Genomic DNA, 21641 nt, shown 5'->3' on the forward strand with positions numbered 1-21641 from the left:
AAACCATCACAAACCAATCCCACAAGGCTGCACCATCAGCTCAGCAGAGATTATTTTTCCATGATGTAATGAACCTTTTAGATCCTTTTGGTAGAAAACTCACCAGCAAGTGCATCTCTCTATCTATGGATCCTTTCTAACCAGAAGGTTGTTGAGATCATCTGCAGTGGGTGAAAACATGACAATTAGAAAGAATGTTTTAGACCAGAAGCATTAGTTATAGAGATTGGCATTGTTGTTGTTCTTTGCAAGGGAGAGAATAAAAGTGTAATCACACTAGGTCATGTGTAAATTTATGCTGTTTTTACTGGCTCTTAACCCTTTTCCTTCCAGGAATTGTTAAGTTCCTTTACAGTCATATATCAGCCCTTGGGTACGTTCTCACCAAGGGTAACCGTTTGACGGTAAGGCCCCTCAGTAGACCAACAGAATAGAGGTCAGGTCATATATCTGATTCCCTGGAAATTACGTAAGAGAAATAAATACCCTGGTATTTGCACAGAGAGGAAATTATGAAACTCTCATCGTGCATGAACTCATAGACTCTCTGGAACTCTCCTGTGAGAAAAATTGTTCTTGGTCTGAGGGGGTCTTCAGTGGAGTTAGGGTTGAAACCTTTTGTAGGGGAGATCTCCAGTTTCCATGTTGCTGGAAATGGGCTGCAAGTCAGGCTGCCTTCTGATGGAGATTCATAAATGGGGTCAGGAGATGGTAGGAAGTACAGATCACCTGTCAATGCCTAGATTTCTTCCTTTTTATTCTTTTCTTTCTTTCTTTTTTTGGTTTTATGTCATGGCCTGTAAGTCAACTCACAGAGAATTGCTTTTCATGATGGAGAAATGATTCAAAAAATAATTAAAAAAATTTTTTTTTGATGAATGGACTGTCTCACCTTATGGGGTATGGTTTGGATTTTATTATCAAGTGTGCTTGGTGCTTCTTCAGCATGTCACTTTGATAGGCAATGCTTTTCTATGGAGCCTCTGGAGCTGGAATCATGCAGGTCTTGAGCTGCATTTCCAGAGATGAACCAAATGCTAAATAATGGTCATGGGATAATGCAGAGCACTTCTCCTGCATCAGCGGCTATGTTTGGGTTCCAACCCCCTTTTTGTACAACTTGAAATAATGTATGGACCATGGAGAGGAAAAATGAACAAAAGCCAACAATGCATGAGGAAAGAAGATAGAACATAGAGAGAAATAAACTAATTTCTGTGCTTAATTCACTTAGGGAAGAACACTGATTCATTCTGAGCCCAGGATTAAGGAGACTTGCATAAATTTCCATTATGCTGCCTGGATTTTGAAACTATGGATACGGCATTGGTGACTAAGCCTGTTGTGCTAAGTGATGCTTTGACCAGGTAGATGTTAAGATTACTTTTAGTAGAAAATACAAATAATATTTCAATTATCTTCTACCCTAAGGGAACTGCTTTAAGTTATGTGTACTTAGCTCGTGCTTTACTAAAATGTTGAAGTTGTTTAGCTTCAGTGCTTTACAGATTATTCTACTTTTCAAAAATACTGAGAGTTGCCATGATCTATTTTGAATTCTTCACAGTTTTAATGCATAAGAAATATGTGTGCAATGGGTGAATAGATAATTTTTGGAATTGCAAATTGTGAAATTAAACTGGACTCTAAACACTGTAAAATCAGAATCATGAAAAAAATTTACCGAGAAAGGGAGTCTTAGAGCTGACCACGGCTCGTCTGTCACTACAAAGTAAGTACAAATCAAAACTTAGCTTTCTTCATCCACTTATGAGGTTTTGAGATTTGTCATCATGGAACAACAGATATAACTGTGTGTGTGTGTCTACATGTTTTTATGTACTTTTTTTTTTGGCAAATAATCTATTAAGAATATTCCTTCCTTCACTTAATCTGTACTAAAGAGGTACTATATTTTTTATGTAAAAATAATATAAAATAAGAGCAGGAGCTGTGGGGTTTGACCTTGCCCAAGTGAGAAAATATATCGGTATTTTTCAAGGAGTTTTTTTGAAAACACTATTGCATGTGTTAACACTTAAAAATGAGAACATTTACTGAGTGTTAACGCTAGATCTCCCAATTGATTTGTTTTTCCTAAGTTGCTTTAGCAGGTACAGCGTGGGTCTTCGTGTATTTCAGTTTAGATGCAGGGAAATGGCAATCGGATTGCAAAAAAGCATTATTTATAGTGTCAGTTCCTGCCTTGCCAAAACTCGGTAACTCAGTTACGCAAACAATGCAAAAGAACAGACTTTGGTATAAATACAAGTTTGGAAATGAGATCTCTGCTGATAAAAAGATCAGAAGCCGAAACACTGGTGATAGAATTTAAGTCTGTGTTATAAATTCAGAGTTTCTCTACTACTAATCCTAGAAACAATTTCTAAAACACTTATAGTAATAATTCATTTGAATTTCTTTAACATTTAAAATGGACTGGGTGTAGCTCAAATCCTAATGCAGTGTAAGAACAATCTGGATTTCATTCTAATAAATACATTAAACTATCTCACTAAGCACCTATAAAATGAGTAGTGACATAATTTGTATTTTACTTTAATGATCATATAATGCTGTCAATGTTATTATGTTCTCATTAATCAGTAATGTTATTGGTGATAGTCAGAAAAAGCATTTTATTTTTGCATAGTTGTAATACAAATTTTATTTACTGTAATTTATACACAAGAACTTTGAATGTTAAAACATAAATTCATAAAAAATTGGAATTAAATATCGGTTGAAAATATACGCCTGCATAATAGAAACTGGTCAATGGTAGAGGAAAAATTCAATCAAACTTGCAGATATCGACCTAATTTTTTAAATAAAAGAAACTCTCCCACAGGGAAGCATAAACACTGAGCCAAATATTTGGAACTGGATATTGTATAAAAAGCAAAAAGTCAAACTTCATATATTTTAGAGTCAGGGAAGAAATAATTTGGAGGGAATTAGTAAGTGGCTTTGAAAAATATAAGTCCCATTCTGGGTTTTAGATTTGTAAGAGCAGTCATACTATGAAAAATATTACATTTTGCAGAAAGCAGAGGAAGAAACATTAGACTTGGTATCAGAGGCTTAAGATTCATATCGACAGCTTTCACTCACATGAGATCATTTCCTGGAATGCACAATCTATATCTCTATTTCCTCTTAAATTAAAATTGGGATTTGGGAAATCATATTAGGAAAAAAAAAATCAGAAGAAATGATAACATGTAGGACTGTAGGCAGAGGCAAGGGATGAAGAAATGACTCAGATGACCATGACACCAGTCCCATTTACATCTGTTCTACTCGGTCATCTGTAGATCCTGCCCTGTGTAAGGAAAAATAAAGTGTCAACTTGTCATCCTTCTCTTAAGAGTCTAAAATCTGTCCCAAGTTTAATGTTCAATCCTAATATCGCCTTAAATAAATTTGTGACTTTATTCAATTTCTGACTATCAACTGGAAAATCCATTTTACTTTCCTGCCTTTGTTTAATGCCAACCTATACGTCCAGCTATAGCTACAATATGTTCCTAACTCCTTAGATACTTACCTCTTCATTTATGATTTTAGCACTTAATCAGGCACTAAAATAGATTCTGTATGTTATGTAAAGGCTTACTGCATATATATTTTTTATTCTCCCAACTAACATTTTATTTACTGACCTGGTCATTCTTGTTGTTATTAGTAGTGGTAGCAGCAATGGTACAAAAGTGATCACTGTGTGCCAGGCATTTCACAGGTATTCTTTCTAATTCCTGTAATAATCTAACAATCTTTCACAGCTAGTAAGTGGCAGATCAAGGTTACAAACACATACCAGGTTGACCCAAAGCTCAATCTCTCCCCACTGTGCAATGTCACCACCATCATCAGAAACACATAACTTAGAACATCTTTGAAATTATATGCACTGGGATTTGATTTGAAAGAACTGCAATTAAAAAAGAAAGTTTTAACAGTTCATCCCCTTTGATCTAGTAATTCTACATCTAGAAATCTATTCCAAGAAAATTGTACGATATGAAGATAAACATTGGTCTGCAAGAGTAGTTGATGCATCCTTGTAAGACTAAAAAACAAAAATGAATATAAATGCACAAGGATGTGTGATGATTAATTATAGTTCATATATATTATGAACATACAATATATGTAATTATTCAAATATATGCTTTAAATGATTTTAATTGCATGACGAATGCTTAGATAAATATAAAAAGCATGATATCCTTGATATCCATGGATCAGAAAGTATGACACAATTGATCGTAAAATTGTAAAACATAAATAACTTAAAAATAGACACAGAAATATACATAAAAAAGGAGAAGCAATATAGAAAAATATCAAAGTATTTATAATGGTTATCTTCCAATGATGGGAATATGAATTTCATTCTTTACATTTTCCTACCTTCTTCCACATTCTAAAATGCTTACCTTTTACATGTTTCACAATGAACATGCAGTGTTTTGACCAAAAAAAAGCCACAAATTGTTAAATCTTGCATTCCAAAATCTAGACATGCAGGTATGTACCCTTTCTTTCAAAAGTATCATTACAGTGTTGTTAACATTACCCAAAATGTGTTTTGCATTTTCTTTGTGGCTTGAAGCATATTCTGTAAATATCTACAATAGTGACTAGACTTGGCTGTCTGAAGGTTTTGTTTGTTTGTTTTGTTTTGCTTTGCTTTTTGATAGTTCTGGAAAACGAGTTGCATGAGTCTTATGGCCTTCCAAGGAAGTATTGCTAAAGCAAAGAGGCTTAGAGGTGTTTCACACAGTGGATCCACTTGCTAATGGTGACACCTCTTACCGAAAAGTACTTCTCACTGCGATGGAGGGGAACTATGCAGGCTGCTGCCAGGCTCGCCTTCCCTAGTGACTACTGAAGGTGTTTGTGTCTCCTTTAGAACCAATCCTTTCCTAGGAATATTTTCTTGTCTCCGCTCCTCCCTCCTTCCTACTCTCCCTCTCTTTCATTATATTTTTATGCAAATGTCCGTGCAATGCAGAACTATAGTGTAGCATGTCCTGTAAAGCACAAGAGCAGTGCTTGCTTCCTGGAAAGTCCTCCATAGATGCTAGCTTATTATTAGTCTCCTTATTAATATTTCATCACTATTATTAAATGATGATACTACTGAGCCTCCAGTAATAAGGCTTGCCTTTTCCCAGGGACAGTGATAAGTCTGTGCATAATGACTGGTATTTCCTCAACTGGCAGCAATTCTAACTATGACCTGTGTTTATGGCAGGACTACCTGGCTGCAGGAACTGTCATCCATGGTAATAGAAGATGAACCGAGGTTGTAGGCTCATTACCTCTGAGAGAGCTAATGTACCAGATAATACAGATGAAATTATCATCGTAATCACTGTGTTAAGAAACATAGTAATGTAGGGTCTAGCTCTAAAATGAATATGGTGTTTTCAGAGTATAATTGTCTCACCCATGTGAGAGAAATGAAATCTTCCAGAGCATGACAGAAGAGGTAATTTACTATATAATAACCTGGCTGCTCTGAAAGTATGAGTTTCTTAAAAACAGTCCCACTAATTGTTGTTGGTTTTAACCTATTTCATGAAAGAAAAGGTCATAATAATAAATGGACTCAGCAAGCATTCAAATATTTTCTTTATAAATGAATGTACGATTTTATTATACATATGCATATGAACATATAAATAGCTGTAGACACACAGGTACTTCACTTACCCAGAGGTTTTCCTCAACTACTCATAACACAGCAAACACAGGACTAAGGCATTTAAGTGCTCTGCGAAGCTAAAAGAGATGCCATAAATCCATATCCTGAAGCCTTTTTACCCAAAGAGGAAATTGACCAAGAGAGGGTAACTCCAAATTCAGCATCTGCTCATAATGTTTAAAAAAAAAAAAAAAAAACACAGGTCGTTGTTAGAATTGCTTTTACTTTTCTTTAACAACCTTGGTTACATAATTTTTCAGCTCAGTGTAGATTAGAATCAACAAATTAGACAGGACATGGTGACAGCCTGACAGATTCACGGCACACTGTCCACAGGTCGTTGTTAGAATTGCTTTTACTTTTCTTTAACAACCTTGGTTACATAATTTTTCAGCTCAGTGCAGATTAGAATCAACAAATTAGACAGGACATGGTGACAGCCTGACAGATTCACGGCACACTGTCAGAAGCGAAAATGAGAAGTGAAGTCTCACACCGATGGAGAAGAAGAAAAAATAAAATGAAGGGCTTAGATAAGCTTAGTTGAGGGACTAATATAGAGGATATAGCTCTATTGCACTCTGATAGGCCCAAAAGATTGCAGGTAAAAATGAAATAGCTTATGTTTAATTATAATCATACTGAGCCATTATTCAAAGATCATATTATACTCAAAAATACTGTTCCTTTTTTTCATGTCATCATTTAACTTACATTTATTGAGATTGACTTATGTGCCTGGCAAGGCCATAACGATATAAAGATAAAAAAGATGAGCATTGGATTTCAAAAAGCTCATCACTGGTTAGTTGAAACAAAAATACAAAAAAAAAAAAAATACTTGTAATAGCATAAGAGGAACAAAATATTCTACACTACAGATAGGAACAGAGTGTTTCAGGGGCGATCAGTTAGAGAGTTGAAGGAGGCATTCAATATTTCAGAGAAAATAACTTCTACCCAAACAAATTTTAGTTATTTAGAAAAACTATTATATGTGTGCCAGATAAGTATGGCATCGCTACTGTGTGTTCCAGTGATGACAAATAGCAAATAAGATATATGGAATAAATTCCATTGCTTTAGAGTAAACTGTCGGTGTAGACAGAGGCACTCAGTAAGAATATCCCATTCTTAGATGCAACTTATAATTTATACACATGATTAAATGTATATAGAAAGTTCTAGGGGCAGAATGGACATTTTAGGACATTAACTGAATGAGGAGGCAATTCTGTCTTCTGGTATGTTCTCAGCATCCTTAATACTACACATGGTTTTATGTCAAACATATTAAATCTTCCATCATAGAGACTTCCCCATAAATCTTACGCCATTCCACTTCTCAGAAACTCTCCAGAATTATTACTATTTTTTTTTATTGCTGCTTGATCTATTTTACCAACAATAAAAAATTCTTACTCGCAGGCTGCCGTATGTTGTCATTTGGTCATTTAAATGTTTCACTTGTGCATTGTTTGTCATCTTGATTAAAAATTCCAAACTCCTAAAAACCTGAGCTGTTTTTTCTAGGACTCTTCTGTTTTCCATTTCACCTAGCATATAGCTACAATACAAAGCAGTTGTTCAACAAACACATTCATCGAATTTAATACAAAGATTAAATATGACCAGTGTGGTAAGTGAAATTGCATAATTTTTTAAAGCCAAAGCTGTTTTCTGATAGATAAGATTACATTCAGCACCTAAAACTACCACTGTAGGTAGCAAGCACATCCTCATAACAGCAGATTGCAAAGCCAGCCTGTCTACATTTCAAACCAGTCTGATGATGACTTATTTAGTATTTATTACTACTGATTATTACTTGGAAGATTAGCAAGTGTTTTTAATACCTAGTAGATGCACATGCCAGGAGATTTTCATCTCTTATCATTGTGAAATTGAACTACCTATGCATATGATTAATGAAAGCCTGAACATATGTGTAATTGTTGTAAATCTTTATGTAAGTGCAAAGGAAAGATCTGTGCTCCTAGTGGAACGATCCCCCTCTGCGTCACACAACTATTCACAATCTGACCGCAGATCTGGATTGTGACTAATATTTGGCTTTAATATTATAGGTGGTTACCATGGAGGGAATCAGTAAGAGAATAATTGTCATTTCCTTGGAAAAATTTAATCCACAGATGGATCCCAACACCCAACTGCATTTGTGTCCAAAACTAATGGGGATTTTTTGCTAAATAAGGCCTGACTCAGCCAAAAAAATATAGACTCTGACTAGAGAAACCTGTATCATGCATCGTTCCAAAAAGTGCATTTATCCAAGCACTGAATGCTTTGGCACAGTAAAATTTTCCTAACAGGGACATAGTGAAAAGCCATTTATTAATTAAAATGCACATTGAAATATTTTTTTTCTTTTTAAAATTAAGCAATGGAATTATTCAAGGCTATCGTGCATTTACAAATTTTCATTTACAAAATTTAATCCTTCATGTTTCCTTATTTAGCTTAGCAATTAAGTTAAAGATTCTAGATTCTGTGCAGATTTTGAAAAGCTGCTTATTAAAATTGTTAACTTTTCTCAATTATTTCTTTGATTTCTTCTTCAAGAAATAAGCCTAGTTGTGTATCATTCAGTCTGTGCGGCTGGGGCTGCGTGAGAGTGATGTTGATGGTTGATGAGCAAGACTGGCATACATTTATTACGAGCCTCCCAATAGCTAAATTTATATTGCCAACCACCGTCTTAAAACTTTGTATGCATTTCTTTAAAGATCTTTTTTTTTTGGTCATATGAAACTATCTTGGCCTGTAGCATATTCATTTTATTTAGAGTAAAATATTAAAGTAAAACAATTTCAATCCAAGTTTCAGAAAAAATGGCATCTCTTTCTGGGTGACTGATTCCCAAATAGAGCTCTTTACCTGGAAAAAAATAACATGTCCCCTCTCTAAATTCATGCGGTTTGGAAAATTCTTAGCTCTCCACAGATGCACAGATTGAATCATAATATAGAAGAGAAAATATATAAATGATTGATTTCCTTTTTCCATTTAAGTTTAATATGCTTTAAGGGATTAATTAGACCTCCGGTTTGCTTCTTAGGAAAAAATCCGGGAGGAAGCACATCTCAGAAAAAGCTTATTGAAGTGGAGTAGTCTGTTAAATCATTCTCTATCCTTCGGCTAATAATAGAGTTAATTTGTCTATGTCCAGGTTCTTTTAGCTTTGGGCTACAGTCTAGGTTCTTAGACACCCATCTATTTTACAGTTAATTTAAGCCGTTTGTAAATAACACATGACAGTAAATGCTAAAGTAGACCTCCCTTGTGTGAAGCATTATTCCCACGTACACAACTTTAAAATGCAACAGAGCTGGTAACAGGCTTGGTGTACTGCATAATCTTAGCAAGTGAAATGGAACAGCAACGTCACTTGTCTGTCAGAGCAGTCACTCCGCGTGCATGACCCATTCCACACCCTTTTAAGTATCTTGCTCAGTGCTAAGAAAAGAGGCCCCCTTGGTGAGGCAGGATTAAATACATATTTGCAAAACCTAAGCATATTTCACCAGCTCCTCCTAGGGGCCACGTGAGGATATGAAGATAGGAGTTGGGTATCCGCTTAGAACCTTTTCTCACATTGTCAGTTCACCTCTCCTACGCACAAAAATCCGCCAGGGTTGTGCAGCCCGGAATACGAGCTAGTTTGTTGCAGTAGTTTGGCGACTCAATCAAAAGAGCCCAGGATATTGCAGAGCGCACTGGAGCCCTGGCCAGCGCGCAGCCTGCCCGGCGCCGGCAAGCTGGGTCTTGGGGATTCGGGTTGGCTTTGGCTCACTCGCTTTTACAAACTCCTGGATCTTACATGCCTCTGTATCCCCCACTTCCACTCCATGTCCCCATGCTCCTGCGCCAGCAACAGGTAAGGGCTGCGGTGTGTTTTTCTTCCGTCCGTCTTTCTCGCTGCCTGTGTGTTCCTGGGGGAGTGGACTCGGGCCGCCGTCCCCTACCCTGGCCCTGCTGCTCCAGTGGTGCCCAGCTGTCATGCTGCTGGAGCGCTCACCCACGCTCCGGAGTCCCAGATCATGCCTATAGAGTTTGTGTGCGCACCAGAACATCCCCAGAGCTAAAAATACTGAAACATGCTTGGAACAGTTGAGCAATAGAAACAGATTTCTTTGCAGCATCTGTTTGTGCTCATAACTTCCAATGCACCAGCTGTAGCGAGATACTGGGTTTGGAGGAGAAAGGGAGAGATCCGTGTTCGACTGGTTCTCACTCTAAGGGGGGCCGGGGCTGGGGGGTGGGGAAGGTGGTCGGGGCGTGGGGGTGCGTCTCGAGCCCAGGTCTCAAATCTGGGCAAATCTCGGCAAGGATAGCTTCGAGTTTCAAACAGAGTGAGCTTCTCGAAGTTGCTTTGCTGGGGGAAGACAGCGGGAGCCCGAGTTGGATTTGAGCCTGAAGACCGCAAAACTTTCAAGTCGTATGTCACTCTCCCCTAAGCAATGTGTTATTCTTAGTGACGGTGGTTTTAATACCTCGCTTGTAGACGGCATGGTTTTAGGGAAGCAAAATGGTCAAAACGACTTGATTCTGCAAAAACATTGCATCATAGCACGGACTCATCATGACAATTGAGAAAGAAAAATAGAAATAGGAAATGGGCAGTTTAATGCCTGTGTCAGAGTTAAGCATTAAGCATATCAGTAGGATGGTAACTATGATAAGGCTGTGCGTTCTGTGGATTTTCGTAGTCAGAATTTACCTGTTAGGGAATAAGGCATTACTTGAAAACTTGTTTTGAGTATTCAAAGAATACATATTGCCTTTTGTTTGTTTTCTTTTCTCATTAGTAATCAATAGGCTGTCAGATTTCCTCTCGATGACGACTGTTCTGTGTCTGCTGTAGATTACCTTTACACTTGTTGGCTTTTTTCTGCTCACTTCCAAGTATTTTACTTACATTCGCCATATTCTAGAAAAATCTTCATGTTCAGAAGGAGTAAGAGATGTTACCTCAAGGAGAGTGGGAGAGGAGAGAGTTGGAGTCAAGGTCATTTTATTTTGCTTTCTGCCCTTCCCCCTACTATTTTGGTGGCTTATTATTATTATTATTATTATTATTTTATGTTATTGCTATCCATAGGGAATGTTTGTTATAAACTCTTGTGAATTTGGCCTTTTTTTTTTTTTTTTTCAGTCTTTCTGGATCCTTCAGACTCTCCAGTTGTGGAATCTCTGGTTAGCTATAGAGTCCTTGTATGACTTTTGAGCAGTCTGAAAGGTTGACCACATCTTTACCTGAACAGATGGGCTGTTTCAAATTTTTAGTGTATATTTTTGCTTCCCAAATATGTATATTTTTCAGCATATGCAAATGCTGGGCAATGCTATGTGCATTGTTGAGTATAAATGTTAAAGATAGTGCTCATATAGATAAATGGGTATCTATCTCCTTTCCCCTCCACACTTTCCCCTCCCCCTCCCTTCTGTTTACTGAGCTTCTAAGAGGTTGCTTTGCTAGCAGTTGTGCTCACATAGCAACATGTGCCCAGAGCACACTCAGGCTGGTCTATATGGCGTCAGCTGGGGAATAGCTGCTCTAAACACTCATTAGCAAACCTTTCTCTCAGCCCAGCACACTTTCTTTTGCTATTTTTATTTCCTATCCTTAGTCAGAAACTTTCTTACTGTGACCATATTATGGGACACACTTATTCTCATTTATTCTTCATGATTACATTTTTTTTCTAGTTTTATATGAGCCATATTGGAAATATTTCCTATACAGTAACAACACTTTAGACCCCCCATTTGTACCATATGATGTCCTTGACCTTGTATTTATCCATAGCTCTCTCTCCTTTAACATCTACCTAAGATTGAAGTGCTGAACTATTTTTTCCATTACTTATGCTTAATTTTGGCTCAGCCTATAAATAGTCTTAACATGAACAGCACCACATGTAGCCTCTCCATTTCCCAGAAATACTTTCTACATCATTGGTTGTGGCCTGGGTAAAATGGTTATTTGTGTCCATTGACTTTACATCTGGGCCTTTAAGTATTTTGGCTGAAAAGAGAATTTACATATTGTACATCAAATCAAATATCAATTCTCTGGAGTTGTATCCTTTAGGAAGTCAAATCACTTAGTGTTCTCATCTATTCTTAATCTCAAACTGTTTCTGAATATATGCTTGAAACAAAGTTGCACGAGAGCCCTACTTTTTTTAATCAAAGCTTTTCCCAGATGCTTATGAATTAGTGATTTCCAGTGAGAAAAGAGTGTGCAAGGACTGCTTGCCTTAAGCCACTCAGGCATGTGGATGGGTTAACAGTAAAGGTGGTCTTTACAGTGAAATATTAAGACAGGTACCCTATGAACCTTTGGTATGTTCTAGACTTTTGCTATGTAATCAGCTCTACAAAAGTCTGGATGCACATAATTTGTGTGCACAAATATACACACATAAATCAGTTTTGGAGAATACCTATTTGAAGTGACAAAAGTTTCCATTTTGCCAAAACACATACATGCACGCACACACACACACACACACACACACACACACAGAAATCAAGAACTAAGCAACTCTTCTTTTTCCCTTTCCAGGAAGAAATTGTAAGATTTCTAAACGATGCTCCACATGTGGAACAAATTCTGTCATTAGCAATGGAAATAAGACAGTAATAGTCGCTCAATACAGTCTATTTTCAAGATTCTAAATGTGGAAAGCTATTCATAGGAAGCTGGTATTGTGTGATTTGTGGAATTCAAACAAATGTCTTGGGGTCGAGATTTTTAGAAAGTCATCATTCAATCTTTAAATTTCATATGGTTGTCATGCGTTAATATGGAAAGAGTGCAGAGAAATGTCAGAAGAAATTCGAGGCTGTCTTTTCATGGCCTCTAATTGTAACGCAGATAGAAGGATTGTTTCAAATCATAGAGAGGGAATTTCTTGGTGACAGCTTATAACATAAGGTCTGAAGTCAATCAGAACTCAAGGATAAAAGCACTCTTTAAATGAGCCCCACCCCACCCTTTAATTGGAAAATATACCTACATTTGGTGGTATGCTGATATCTCTATCTTTGTGTAGAAATGCTTGACAATTTCATGTGAGCCAAATAAGCTGAAATCACTGTTTAAAAAAATGCTTTCCATGTCCAAGATCTAGAACCCCGAGGAATAGGGTTTTTGTTTCTTTTGTCCAAGTGCAAACTTCATAAGAAAGCAGACAAAACATTGAAGCAGGTGGACAGTTAGGAAGGCACAGTAACTTCTTTTTATAAAGTAATTCAAAGGCATTTTCAAATCGGGCATCATTTAGGTGTCAAAAGCTGCCAAAATGTAACACACATTGCAATTTTCACAGATGACTAATCTCAGCAAAAATGTGTTGGGGCACATTCTTGCATAATAACTTGGATAAAGAGGGAAAAGTCAAAAGACTGTAACAAGGCATTTTCAAAGACAATGCACCTTGCCTGTTTTGGGGATGCACAAAAACAAGACAAATGGTTTGCCTTATTTGTTTGCAGCTGGCTTGGCTGAAATTGGTTCCAACTGCTTAATCTTAATGTGGCTTTGGGGGAGAAAGAAAAAGTGGAGTCCTCCTTATCAAGGCTTCAATAAATTTCTGATCCTTTCCATGTGTTGTTCATCATCCCCCTTAAATACAGGAGACAGATTTGGTTGTTAGAAAATTTGAAAATCACTTCTGTCTTTTAGTTCTAGGCCATATTGATTTTGTTAATATGCAGTTGGTAAAGAAAACACCTTAGGCTTTTTCTTAGGCTTTTGTTAGTCAAGGAAAAAGTAGTTTCTTTGGAACAAAGACGGAAAGTTAAAGTTAATAGATTGTTTTTACATGGGGAGAATGAGGCAGTAGAAGACTGGAAACTCCTATTTGTTCATATTAAGTAAAGGTGAGTGAAATCAAGGTGCCTTTTCCATAGGAACCCACAGTAAACAACAGCACTCGAAATGAAAGTAAGCTGCCTGGCATTTATGATCACACTTACAAAGTTGTCGTCTCTGTTTGGGAGAACACAGCTTTGGACCCACAAGAAATGAGTTCCTGCCTTATCCCAGTCTGCTAAAGACCTGGTCATTTGGCACAAGATGCTTACTTCCTAGGCTGTCATTGTACGTGGCGGTCCCATCTCAGGAGAATTTCAGGACTCTTATTGCTAGGCAACAGAATCACTTTCTATCCCCTAGAGCAAACCTGTGTCTTCAAGTCAGAATCATTTGCACTAACAGAGATGTTATCAGGCATTTCTGCATAGTGGCTGCTTAAAATGTACGAAGGGACAGAGCAAGCCCAGACAGTATCCAGAAACTGAGATCCATTTCAGGTGATTGTAAGGGCTGTCTGCTCAGTTGTATCTTTTAAACAAAATAGTCTGTGCCTTCTGATTTCAACCTTGTCATCAGAACTCTTATAATCTCCCATAATGCACATGCAACTCAATTAATAGCAATGTTGCATTAATGTGAAATGTTCTCTAGACGTGTCCTAGTTCTAAAAGCTTTGTGACAAACCTTGGAATCAGAAAGTCTTTCTTCTACTTAATAACTTGGGACCCTAGCAAGCGAGAAGGCAAACGAAGAGTAGAAGGGAGAGATAGACACACAACATAGAATATTCTAGATTGGTAACTAAAAATGGAAAAGGAACCTTAAATTTTGGTTGAATCACTGTCACAGACAACTCTTCTATGTTTAACAACTTTATGCTTTTAAATAAAAATTTAAAAACATGTTTAGAGTACAAAGAAATTAAAAACCCTGTAATTCAAAGTATATTTATTTATCTTATTCTGTATTTTCATTGGATATAATGCCTAAGACAGTAGAACTCTTTAAGAATGACTTCTTTTGTAATGAAGGATCTCTCTTTTCTTGCAGGGGATATTCTCTGGATGTCAGCTGAGTTACTAAGGTAACGCTGCATGTCACTAGACAGACCTTGGTAGAACCCCAAGGATCCTGGAGACACCCGACTCTCCTCATTTTTTTTTGTGTGTGTCCTCACTGAACATTCAAAACTGTTTCTCCAAAGGGTTTTGCAAAAACTCAGACTGTTTTCCAAAGCAGAAGCACTGGAGTCCACAGCAGAAGCGATGGGCAGTGTGCGAACCAATCGCTATAGCATTGTCTCTTCAGAAGAAGACGGCATGAAGTTGGCCACCATGGCGGTTGCAAATGGCTTTGGGAACGGGAAGAGCAAAGTCCACACTCGACAACAGTGCAGGAGCCGCTTTGTGAAGAAAGATGGCCACTGTAACGTCCAGTTCATCAACGTGGGTGAGAAGGGACAACGATACCTCGCAGACATCTTTACCACCTGTGTGGACATTCGCTGGCGGTGGATGCTGGTCATCTTCTGCATGGCCTTTGTCCTCTCGTGGCTGTTTTTTGGCTGTGTGTTTTGGTTGATAGCTCTGCTCCATGGGGATCTGGATGCATCTAAGGAGAGCAAAGCGTGTGTGTCTGAGGTCAACAGCTTCACGGCTGCCTTTCTTTTCTCCATTGAGACCCAGACAACCATAGGCTATGGGGATCTGGATGCATCTAAGGAGAGCAAAGCGTGTGTGTCCGAGGTCAACAGCTTCACGGCTGCCTTTCTTTTCTCCATTGAGACCCAGACAACCATAGGCTATGGTTTCAGGTGTGTCACGGACGAATGCCCAATTGCCGTATTCATGGTGGTGTTCCAGTCCATTGTGGGCTGTATCATTGACGCCTTTATCATTGGGGCAGTCATGGCAAAGATGGCCAAGCCAAAGAAGAGAAACGAGACTCTTGTCTTCAGTCACAATGCTGTGATCGCCATGAGAGATGGCAAGCTGTGTTTGATGTGGCGAGTGGGCAATCTTCGGAAAAGCCACTTGGTGGAAGCTCACGTTCGGGCACAGCTCCTCAAATCCAGAATTACTTCTGAAGGGGAGTATATCCCCCTGGATCAAATAGACATCAATGTGGGGTTTGACAGTGGGATTGACCGTATATTTCTGGTGTCCCCAATCACTATAGTCCATGAAATAGACGAAGACAGTCCTTTATATGATTTGAGTAAACAGGACATTGACAATGCAGACTTTGAAATTGTCGTAATACTGGAAGGTATGGTGGAAGCCACCGCCATGACAACACAGTGCCGTAGCTCTTATCTGGCAAATGAAATCCTTTGGGGCCACCGCTATGAGCCTGTCCTCTTTGAAGAAAAGCATTACTACAAAGTGGACTATTCGAGGTTCCACAAAACTTATGAAGTACCCAACACCCCCCTTTGTAGTGCCAGAGACTTAGCAGAAAAGAAATATATTCTGTCAAATGCAAATTCATTTTGCTATGAAAATGAAGTTGCCCTCACGAACAAAGAGGAAGATGACAGTGAAAATGGAGTTCCAGAAAGCACTAGTACGGACACACCTCCTGACATAGACCTTCACAACCAGGCAAGTGTCCCTCTAGAGTCCAGGCCCTTACGGCGAGAATCGGAGATATGACTGACTGGTTCCTCCTCTGGAATATTTACGTAACAACATGGTCTGTTGGTCAGAGGCCCAAATCAGTTATACACACGACGGTACTGGTCAAGAAGTGGGTCAAAGCGAGTGGCCACGAGGGACTGAGGCAAGAGCAGTGGTTTCAAAGAAAGACTGTAAGCTCGATCATTAATGGAAAGCCCTAAACATGCCTCCACGTGACCCGATGGCACATCTATGTTGTAGACTAAGTTATGGGTTTTTGTGTTTTGTTTTGTGTTTTTCCAAAACTTGAACTTGCAGGCAAGCCTCGGTTGGGTATTTGACTTATCCAGAATGCTTCTCTTTAGGGAACAAGAATGTTTTTAATGGCATAACAAAGGCAAGACTCTGCCTTAATTTTTGAAAAGCTGCTAAAACTACATGAACACAAATTGTATTTTGTTGCAGTGTAGTTTTTCTTTTGTGTAATTTAAAAGTCAGTGTTGAACTTTGTTGAAAGCTCATGATGCGCTTCAAAGTGGCAAATATTTGGCTATTAACTGCCAAAAGGAGAGCCTGATTTTTTCTGAGGCCAGTAATTTGTTTGCTAGAATTGATTTTTTTTTTTTCTCTCTCTCTTTGGTTACATAAGGGCATTATGTAACACTAGCCAAATGGTAGCCTCTGGGTTTGGTTGTTGTTCTTTTTGTTTTTGTTTTTGTTTTTTCTCCATGATGTTAATGGGTTATCTCAAATTTTAAGTTAGACTACCTAAAATTAATACCAAAGATAATGCACAGTTTTGCACAGTGTAGCTTATAGTAAAAAGGAAACAAAGCCCCAATGGCTGCCTTGAAATCAAGAGACAATAACTTTGAACCTCAGTAAGACTTTGAACCCCCTGTTCATTTTGCACCTTATTCAGAAAATAGAGCATCATATACACAGAATCTAGTAAGTGTAGTGCTTTTTAAATTTTGTTCTTTTATGTAACTTTCTTATTTGAAGAAAAAGAGTAGGAAGAAAGGGGAAGTAAAATTCACACACAGATATATACATACAGTATCAACATCTTTTCTTTCCTGCTAGGTGGACTGGGCAGGTCAATGCGTAAAATGAGAGATGGCGATGTGCTCTTAGATTTTTCTGGGCTTTCCCTTTGTACACATTCCAAAATTTATTCCATAAGATAAGATCTTGATTGAACTTTGTTGGCACCCTGGCATCCTTAAAATGGAGCCATCCAGCAGGAAAGCTTTAAACCCTTGCAGCTGAATTCATTGCCTTGACTGTCAGGATATTTCTAGCTTGACTTCACCTTGGAGAAAGAAGGTGCTATGCCTGGCCTCTAGATTTGTCCTTCTGATCAGTCTGTCTGGTGTGATTTGTCCAGTGTCAGAAAGGCCTGCAAATGCCCAAGTGAGGAAGCAGGGAGCTGTGGACAAGCCACTTTGATGCAGCACATCAGCTCAAGTATTCAGGAGGGAGAGGAAAGTTGCCTTTTTTATGGCAGAGCGTAGGAATGAAATGACTCAGTATTTTAGGGTCAAAGAGAGTCATACAAATATAACAGAGTTGCAGGTGAAGGAGATAATTGTCTTTTTAAAAAAGTTATTTCCCCTTTATGTGTACCTACTCATGGTTGAATGTGAACTGATCACTGTCTCCCACAGAGCCCTAAAGCAGGTTATTAAAGAAGCGCACATTATTTTCCAGAAGCTTCTCCTGCCTGGCTGCCTGCCTTACTAGAAACACTTTTTATTTTATTTTTTTTCCCCCTGCTCTAGCTCAATATGGATCTCTTTTGTTTTAAAGTTCCCTATTTGTGAATTGTGGGGTTACTGACTTTTAATTGGAGTCTCAAAATCAACTCTCCTATGGTATTAAATCCCTGTATGCCATTAAAAAACAGCTTGTTCTAGAATCACGTATTTTGTAAATCGATGTTTGTGATGGTCTCTTGAACAGCCATATCTGAATGCAGTGCCTGCAAACATAGGACAGTTTCTGCTGTTTGCAGCCTTCAAGTTTGCTGGATTTGAAAACTGGGGTGTTATTTCATTGAAACGAAGAAAGAGGTGTTAGGCAAACGGATGTTATTTTAAATCCAAATTTAAAGGCAGGTTTGGGAAGTTTTTTAAAGAGTTGGAAGAACTGGGGATTGAGCAGACAAGAGAACTTGCAGGAGAGGCAACAATTTGGCTGTTGACAGTGAGAAGATATTGAGAGCTTCAGCTGCTGCTATTATGATTTTTGCAAAGGAGAATAATCAAACCAAAGAGTATTCAATGTTATGTAAATTAAATGAAGATGCAGTGGAGAAAGGGGGTACCACAAAGGAGGTTCCCCTCAAACACACAGTGCTGCCACTTAAAAAGACTTGAGATATTTGAAAGGGGAGGGTTATGGGGGCAGGAAAGAGGGAGGGGAATCTTTCAAATCATTTCTGAAAAAGACAAAAAAAAAAAATCTAAAATTTCTGGTGCACAGGTTTGTTTTTTTCAAGAAAATTTTGCAGAAGCTATGTTTTTAAAAGTGTACATTTTATAAAGTTTATCAGATATTTTCATATTTAAAGCCAAATGTAAATAGAAGTCTGTAAAGGAAAAAAAAAATTGCCATAGAAAGTATAATTTCAGTGTAGCAGTTTCTGAGAGCTAATACCTATATGCTACCGGTTAGCATGGTTTTAGCAAATATTTACCAGCCTTATAAGGATCGTATTGCTATGTTCTTCTGTTATTTATTTCAGCATGGACTGTTCATTTGAAAGCTTTTTCTAGTTATTAGCATTTTAACCGTTACAAACTTTAAATGGCAATTTTTTTTTTTTTTTTGTCAAGAGCCAAGACACAGGTAATGCACGACATTTACTGCTGCATTTTACCTTTAAAATATTTGTCCTTATTGACTGGGTCTCCTTAACTAGCGCTCACGTCATTAGAATGCAGATGGAAGGGACTCACCGTGAATATCTGGGGTCGATTCCCAGATGCATGTTGCTTCTCTTGCAAGCAAATCCCTATTGAATTTACCTAGGATTTATTCCCTTGTAAAGAATTTTTGCCCATATCTGGATGGGTATTATATTTTGGGAGGGAGGCACAGATTTTGGGTTATCCTATTTTTAAATAAAAGGTAGACAAAGTGAATTATATTTTGATTATTGAGAAAGGCATAGTTTTCTATCCCTCTAAGAGTATACTTGAATCAGACATTTTAAGGATGTCATTATAGCACTGTAGTCATTTCCAAATCCCCAGAAATTTGTTTTACTTTGTTTTTATTCTATTAATGCATTATTTCTTCCTTTCACTTCCTTTTATCTCTATATACTCCTGTCCCAAATCTTGATGTTTCTTTGATGAGCTCTGTCACCCAAATCATGTTCCCCTTGCAAATAATAAATGTCAGTTCATATTTTATAATAAGCCACTTAGTAAAGGCAAGAAGCTTGTCCTGAGAAGTAGAGTGAGTTCTCTTTCACTCTGTGTCTAATAATGTTAAGGTGGGGGGAAAAAAGTGTTAAATAGTCACCTCCTCACCTACCCAGCCCTCAGCAAACTAGAATCTCTTTTTCTAGTCATGTTCGATTTTAGCTCTGGGCTCTGGTCAGTTGAACAATCCTGATCATTGACAATCACGATAGTTGTTTTCCCATTTGCCATCTTTTTGTATCTAAAGTCTTCCTGTTGTACTGCACAAACCATGGATTGTACATATTTTTATATATTATGTCTTATTTTATTATTTCTAAATAAAAAATTAAAAGTTGAAAACAAATTGTTGCAAGAATCTTTGGGTTTTCTGTATAATTACTGTAGAAACACTAAGATGTAAAGCAAATGTTCCCAAACAATAGGACATAAACCCTTATTGTTTGGATGAACAGAGCCATAGAAATTGCCTAAGCAGACAGGTGCAGTGGGGTGGCAGATTAGTTTAATCCAAGTAAGAGGAAGTAAAGCTCATATTTTGTTTTTTGACAGAATAGCCTAGGTAGAGAGAGAGGATAGAAAAGACTAAAAAAATAAAAAAGCAAACAAGACTAACAAAAAAAAATTCTAAGGTTTAGATTTTGCTTCCCTGTTTCATGCTAATAATAGTTAATCTTTATTGAGCCTCAAATATATGTAGGGTTCTTGCCTTATACATGTATATATTTTATCTCATTATCACAAAAAACAAACCAGGATATTATTATTCTCGTATTATAGATTGGGACTTGGCAAACAAGTTCTGTAAAGGGCCAGATCACAAATATTTCTGGCTTTACAGACCAGTGGGTTTTTGTCTCAGCTTAACTCCACCCTTGTAGAATAAAGTCAGTCACAGACAATGTGAAAACAAATGGCATGGCTGGGTTTCAACAAAACTTTACTTACAGCTACAAGTCTAGGCCAAATTTGGCTCACATTTCCTGAAGTTTGTTGACCCCTAGTATAGATGAAGAAACAGAGTCTGAATTTTAAAGCTAATGAACCACTGAGGTAGTATTTGTATTCTGGTTTTATCTGCCTCCATACTTAGTTTAATCCACTAAGCTATATATGATTTCAGGACAGAGTCTGAATTTTAAAGCTAATGAACCACTGAGGTAGTATTTGAATTCTGGTTTTATCTGCCTCCATACTTAGTTTAATCCACTAAGCTATATATGATTTCAGGACACAAAGTTACCAAGGACATGTGGTCTCAGAGAAAATACCACTTCCTCCAGCAAATGTGGAATAACTTAACTAAGTGTTTTTTAATGTTGGAAATGCTGAGAAAATTTGTATTCTGAGATATTGGTTGCTCCTTAACATTTTTGCTTGAGCAAATACCCATATGGCACTTATTATTTTCAAACATGGTTCTAAGTACTTTATAAATAGTAAATAATTTAATCTTAACAGCAACCCTATGGAACATGCTCTATTATTATCCCCATTTAAGAAATAAGGAAACTAAGTCCCGGAGAGGTTAAGCACCTTGTCCAAGTACACACACCTAGGAAGAAATAGACCTGAGATTTAAACTGAAGCCATTCAGCACTAGGCTGTACTTTTTATCACTACTCTCTACTGTTTTTCTTTTGGAGATGTTATTGATAAAAGCTTCACAATTTAATCTAAGGCCTTTCTGCTTCCCAGTTTTTATTCTCAGTGATAAAAATGTATGCTTCCCCCAACCCTGCACAGGATACATTAGCACAGGATTCCTGCCTCATTCATAACCTGTTCCTCAGTCCCTGTTCTCTTTTAGTGTTTGGAGAAAGGAAACAACTCACAAGGGGTAGAATAATTACAAAATGTAAGCGTTGGTTATGAGATTCCGGTAAATTTCAGACTTCAGATTAATTTCAGTTAACTAGGAATTGCTTAAGCTTGTCTCCAGGCAAAACCACAAGGCTCTGTTACTAACCAAACTACAGGCACCTTACCACATCCTATACTTTTGCTTTCTGCCCATCACAGGCTGC

General features: G+C 37.6%; 1 protein-coding gene and 1 long non-coding RNA gene across 5 annotated transcripts; one reads left to right on the forward strand and one right to left on the reverse strand.

Moving 5' to 3' along the window:
• Window positions 1–2615: 2615 nt before the first annotated feature.
• LOC103594078 lies at window positions 2616–5951 on the reverse strand. 2 transcript variants are annotated; one of them, XR_550815.1, is made up of 3 exons: window positions 5725–5951; window positions 3821–3934; window positions 2616–3325 (listed from the first exon to the last, which is right to left on the reverse strand). It is a non-coding gene; the product is annotated as an uncharacterized LOC103594078 (long non-coding RNA). The 2 variants fall into 2 exon arrangements; XR_550814.1 differs by lacking the exon at window positions 3821–3934.
• Window positions 5952–9505: 3554 nt separating this feature from the next.
• On the forward strand, window positions 9506–17148 carry KCNJ2 (potassium inwardly-rectifying channel, subfamily J, member 2). Of its 3 annotated transcripts, XM_008577269.1 has the most exons (3): window positions 9506–9614; window positions 14613–15202; window positions 15308–17148. In XM_008577269.1, the coding sequence occupies exons 2-3, from the start codon at window positions 14828–14830 to the stop codon at window positions 16214–16216; spliced, it is 1284 nt and encodes a 427-aa protein (XP_008575491.1). In that variant the 5' UTR covers window positions 9506–9614; window positions 14613–14827; the 3' UTR covers window positions 16217–17148. The 3 variants fall into 3 exon arrangements, with proteins under 3 accessions (XP_008575491.1, XP_008575489.1, XP_008575490.1); XM_008577267.1 differs by lacking the exon at window positions 9506–9614 and having other exon boundaries at window positions 14793–15193; window positions 15242–17148; XM_008577268.1 differs by lacking the exon at window positions 9506–9614 and having other exon boundaries at window positions 14793–15193; window positions 15248–17148.
• The last annotated feature ends 4493 nt before the right edge of the window (window positions 17149–21641 follow it).

This window comes from Galeopterus variegatus, unplaced genomic scaffold, assembly GCF_000696425.1.
Source record: "Galeopterus variegatus unplaced genomic scaffold, G_variegatus-3.0.2 Scaffold1475, whole genome shotgun sequence".
Classification (NCBI taxonomy): Eukaryota; Metazoa; Chordata; class Mammalia; order Dermoptera; family Cynocephalidae; genus Galeopterus; species Galeopterus variegatus.

What these genes read in the sequence shown, in the direction of transcription:
- KCNJ2 (XM_008577267.1), top strand. Translation starts at nt 14,828, where the DNA reads ATGGGCAGTGTGCGAACCAATCGCTATAGCATTGTCTCTTCAGAAGAA. An exon ending in CTAAGGAGAGCAAAGCGTGT is followed by an intron (nt 15,194 to 15,241) that starts GTGTCTGAGGTC and finishes TTCTCCATTGAG; the next exon opens with ACCCAGACAACCATAGGCTA.